This window comes from Chanos chanos, chromosome 11 (assembly GCF_902362185.1).
Source record: "Chanos chanos chromosome 11, fChaCha1.1, whole genome shotgun sequence".
NCBI classification, from domain to species: domain Eukaryota; kingdom Metazoa; phylum Chordata; class Actinopteri; order Gonorynchiformes; family Chanidae; genus Chanos; species Chanos chanos.
In genome coordinates, this window is record NC_044505.1 from 1,459,715 (window position 1) to 1,465,000 (window position 5,286).

General features: G+C 50.0%; 1 protein-coding gene across 1 annotated transcript in view; it reads right to left on the reverse strand.

Moving 5' to 3' along the window:
- The window catches only part of fhdc1 (FH2 domain containing 1), a 14,607-nt gene continuing 9,321 nt past the window's right edge, over nucleotides 1-5,286 (reverse strand). The window contains exons 6-11 of the mRNA XM_030788247.1: nucleotides 4,904-4,974; nucleotides 4,572-4,679; nucleotides 4,173-4,243; nucleotides 3,470-3,587; nucleotides 2,665-2,829; nucleotides 1-2,208 (exon numbers count right to left, since the gene is read on the reverse strand). Coding sequence (XP_030644107.1) covers nucleotides 1-2,208; nucleotides 2,665-2,829; nucleotides 3,470-3,587; nucleotides 4,173-4,243; nucleotides 4,572-4,679; nucleotides 4,904-4,974 — 2,741 coding nt within the window. The remainder of the gene's footprint in view (nucleotides 2,209-2,664; nucleotides 2,830-3,469; nucleotides 3,588-4,172; nucleotides 4,244-4,571; nucleotides 4,680-4,903; nucleotides 4,975-5,286) is intronic.

Below are 5,286 nucleotides of genomic sequence, written 5' to 3' on the forward strand. Positions count from 1 at the left end.
CTACTTCCACGAGGGCTTGATGGATCTGCTGGAAATGGAGTCTCTCAATTGGATAGATTTCTCGGAAAAGCTGCTACTCTTACGGGAACGCTCTCGACGCGGAGGCGGCGGGGTGTCGCCGCGTTGGGTGTTTCGGCTAGACACTCGGACACTCTGCACTCTCCTGAGTGACCCCTGAGGTTTCTCCTCACCCCGAGGCAAGTGCCCGACGCCGAGAGTGTCTGCTCGACCAGAGGGCTGCTTTTGAGAGCCAGTCCTAGAGAGGGTGGAACTCTTTGACGGGGTGCTTGGGCTGGGTTGTAAGGGTGGATCCTTCTTTGTTCTGGAGGAGGATGCCACAGTGTTGCGGGCAAAGCTGGGCACAGGTGACTGCAGCTTTACGCCGTGAGTTGGCGTCTGGGGAGCACTGCCCTCAGCGGCTGCCTGTGCCTGAGCTTGAGCCAAAGCTCTCATGGTGGAGCGACACATCTTCTCCTCGTGAGCTGGTTTTGGTATGTTACGTATGGGTTTGGCGTTCGGTTTGCGGAAGGAAGGCTTGCGTGAGGTGGTATCCCTCATCCAGTGGGAGAACCCACTGCCGAAGGTTGTTCCCCTTTGCGCTTTGGGCTCTTCTGGTGGAAGGCTGGAGTGGCGTGGTGGTCTTGTCTGCCTCTCTCCTCTTCTGGCTGGTGTGCTCTGGTCTCGGAGTGGGCGTCTTGGCTCCGTGCTCTCCTGCCCGGATGGTCTCTCTGCTTTCTTCGCGTTGCTGTTGGACCGGCTAAGCTTGGTAATGGGCACGACTTTGCGCATGTTGTGGGACTCCGTTGAGGTGAGGGTTCTCGCGGTCCGACCGGTCCTGGTAGCAGTGGTCTTCGGCTGGGTTTTGGCTTTGGAATGGGCCAGTTTTGGGTTGCTGGTCTGAACTGCCTTCTCGTCCACCCTCCGGCCCTCAGCTGTGTCACAGCTGTCTGTATCTGCTTCGTCTGTGGTGATGGATGGGGTGACAGATTCTGGCCGTTCCTCTGCAGGCTTAGGCACGAGGTGCTCCTCAGTGGATGTGGACACTGTGAGGTCATTGGTGGACATGGATTCCAAGTGGGAAGAAAGGGAACTTGGATCCGGAAGGATGGTGCCCTGGACATTGCTGTCCGAGACTTTTGGTTCACATACCGGGCCCTCTCGGGCCACAGGCGAACTTTCAATCTCTGAGCAGTCCAACATGACAGAGCAGTCAGTCTCAGTGCAGTCAAGAATGTAACAAACGGGTTTCTTACTGGACACAGAGGTATCGAGAGGCAAGGGTGTGTCACAGGTTGTCGAGGAGACAGTGCTAGCGTCCTCTTCCTCCTCGTGTTGTGGGAAGGCTAATTTGTCATCCGCACCCCAGGCTGCCATAGGCTTTGGTGCTTCCTCTGAGCCCTTACTGGATGGAGGAGTGTCCAACAAAAGTGTTCTGGGACGATCTCTTTTCTGCTCCAAATCTGTAACAAAGACATCTCCCTCATTATCAACGTGCACTCGGCCAGTCTTGCTGTTCGGGCCGGGTAGCTCAAACGGTGGAAGCCCAGGGACCAGCATGTGCCTCTCCACATTCACATTTAGGTGCCCCAGCCCCTGGCCAGGAGTCTTCTGAAAGACATTCCGGGTGTTGCCGAATCGAGGCGTCTGGGCGCCCTCGGACACACAGGCATAGCTGTTATTGTTAGACAGATCGTCATTCACGTTATAGCCTGACGTTGAATATCTGGCCAAGGGGCTGATTGGTTCAGTCTCTGCTTTGGGTGAAGTTGCCACTCTCTCCTGCTGTAACTGAGTCTGAGGTTCAAGTTCTCTGTTATCATCTTGTGAAACGAGCCAAGCCATCGTCTTCCGCTGGAGCGGCCGACTCGAGCGCGGCAGGCTGCTGAACTTGGCGTAGTCAGGGGTACCCGAACCCCCGAAAAGCTCGATGAACCCGCGGAGGTTCCGGTCGCCCGTCGTGTGCCGGTGCCTGCGTGCGCTGGCAGAACGTCCCACAGGGCTGTGGGGGCTGTGTGGCCGTGTCTGAAGCAGGAAGTCCAGGAGGCCGTCTTTAGTGAGCGTGTCCACGTCGTTCTCGCTGCTGCTCCGGCCGAAACCTCCACCGCCGCCCTGGTCGCCGCCTGCGGCGGCCCAGGCAGAGCGTCGCTCCTCCAGCTCCTGCAGGCGTCTTTGCCTGGCGGCTTCTTTCAGCTCCCGGTCCGCATTGTCCTGGGACAGACAGAAAAGGCAGAGTGATCAGAATGAACTGTTTTTCCCCCCACATTTAAAAGACAAAAAGATCAAAACCAAAAGGAACATCATAAAAAGGCGAACATCATTAGACACTGAGCAGTGGGAGTCTGGGTAGGGTGGTTACCCTTACACAACTGGTCTTACTGCTTTAATTGATACACCAAAGACACTCTCAATAGTTTTTTTTCTTTTTTAGTCTGATACGGTCTGTATGTCTTAGAGGCATACTAATGCAGTCCTGACGCACATTCTGAAGATCAAAACGAAAAGAGTTTCAGCTAAAAGAAATGTGAATTTAAATTCACTTTAACAGGCAGTGTCTGATATGTTAATCTAAGACTGACCAAACCTCTGTGACATCATTTTCACGGATGAAAGACTTTTGAGAGAGAGAAAAGCAGAGGGAACATGACATTTGAGACGTCGCGTTACCTTCACAGCTTTCTTAAACTTGAGGCAAAAATCCTGGAAGATCCTGAAGCACTCATCAAGCTTAAACGTGTCTTTGTCTTCACAGAAGAAGTCGATCAGTGCGTTGCCCTCTTTTCGCAGGTCCAGTCTGCGTCTCTTCAGGTCCAGCAGGGTCTGAGCTGAGCTCTGTCGCGGTAACAGAAACGGGCACAGTCAGTATTTCAGCCATATGTACGACATAACGCTAAACATTAAAGATACTGAACTGAACAGCAACGAACAGTCGTGTGAATATCTAAGCACTCTGAGCACTATTACTATTACTATAACTTATCCACTATTACTTATCCACTATAACTTATCCACTATTACTTATCCACTATTACTTATCCACAGCGGTGAGATATTGTTAGGGCTGGCGGATGCAAATTTCACTGGGTTTTTCTTGTTTGTTTAGAAAAATGAAGGAAGCAGGTCCTGCAGTTAGTAAACAGTCACTACAACACGACATAAATACTTTATGATGCACTATATGAGGAGAGAGGATTGTGGTCATCTTAAATACACATTATTTCAGAGAAAATTCATATTTTAGACACACATAGATAGACAGATAGATAGATAGATAGATAGATAGATAGATAGATAGATAGATAGATAGATAGATAGATAGATAGATAGATAGATAGATACATACATACATACATACATACATACATAGATACATACATACACACATAGAGAGACACAGATAGATAGATAGATAGATAGATAGATAGATAGATAGATAGATAGATAGATAGAAAGAGGGGTGTGGGTATCTGACCTGCAAGAAGTCTCCCAGCTGTTCCAGGAGCTCTGAGTCACCCTGGATCTTCTCCTCCAGAGATTTGCTCCTGACGTAAAGGGAGGAGAAGTCAGCCTCAATGTTCTCCACAGAAATCCTGCGGGAGAGGAGGATGAGGAGAGGAGGAAGGTCACAGATGAGTCAGAGAGCAGCACTGGCAGATCCCCACCAAACGCATGCAAGGACCTGACTCATCAGAGTAAACCTGGGCTGAATCTAAGACATGTGTTAGGAGAAGGTGACCTGGCGTGTGTTAGAAGGAGATAACCTGGTGTGTGTGTGTTAGGAGGAGGTGACCTGTTGTGTGTTACGAGGAGGTGACCCGGTGTGTGTGTGTTAAGAGGAGGTGTTCTGGTGTGTGTTAGAAGGAGGTGACCTGGTGAGGTAGGCAGGGAGTGTCAGGGGAAGGCTCAGCCTTTTAAATTGGACTTAGTGGAAGGATTAGAGGAGACCTGCTGTTCTCAGCACATCACAGACAGTCTCCAGAGAATGGGGCAAAAAAGAAAGACTAATGCTGGCATAATAAGGGTTCGATAAAAAAAACATGAATATGTATCAAAGAGTCCACCTCAGCAATGGAGTGCGTGTGGGCAAATGAAAATGTTAGGAGGGCAGATAAGGTGTGTCTCCGACGTGAAAGAGAGAGAAACCACAGAAAGCCGCGGTTCCGACAGAGCATTACCTGGCTGCGCTCTGTACATGTGAGAGCTTCTCCGGAAACCTCAGCAAAGACTCATCCTTTTTCTGCGCTTCCTGAGAAAATGAAGTGACAGCGGAGGAGGACACGTGAAACATTAAAAGCTCTCAGTTTGCGGTCGACTCTTCTCTAAAAAACCCCGCAAAAGGAAACACACTGGAGCCGACTCTTAAGCCAGAGCGTGCATGCGGTTAGGGTCAAGGTCAAGGTCATGGTTAGGGTCAAGGTCATGGTTAGGGTCAGGGTCATGGTTAGGGTCAGGGTCAGGGTCATGGTCATGGTTAGGGTCAAGGTCATGGTCATGGTTAGGGTCAGGGTCAGGATCATATAACTCCTGTAAAGTGTGTGTGTGTGGAGAAGGTGGCAGCCGCCTGTCGCCCTCACCAGAGCCACGAAATGCAGCAGATTCATGCCCGGTTTGTTGGCTTTGGTGTCGGCCAGCGAGAGGAGAGAGGACAACTTAAACCCAACTGCGTTTCCTGCATAGCCTCCCTAAAAATACACACACACACACACATACACATACACACACACACACACATACACATACACACGCACACACACACACACACACACACACGCACACGCACATACACACAAGTGAGGGTCCTGTCTGAGTTGTAAAACCAATTGGTGTTTCTCTGCTAATTGGCTTGTCTAGGAGGTAGATGGAGAGAGAGAGAAAGAGAGAGAGAGAGAGAATCCACTTTACTCACTGCGTTCATGATATTTCCGGCCTGAAGTACTAAGTGCAGGATGGCATGAAGCTCCTCACAGGTCATTAATTCTGTGGAGGAAAATGGATATCCAATCAGAGCAGTCAGAACAACAGCTGCCCTGACATACTCAGCCAATCACTGAGTCCAGCGGTCAAATTAACAACTGCCTTTCCTGCCAGCTCTCTAAACACTACTGCACTGTTCAAACACTGCTAATACAATCAAACGACACTGTTAGTCAAAGCACATACTACTCCCATCCACTATTCAACCTCAGAGCAACCCTGACATTCAGTTCCCTGAGTAAAATTGAACCTGGATTTGCAGGCTGCAGTCATTTTACACTCATCAGCTCCTTGGGTTTTACTGCTGTTGAGTTC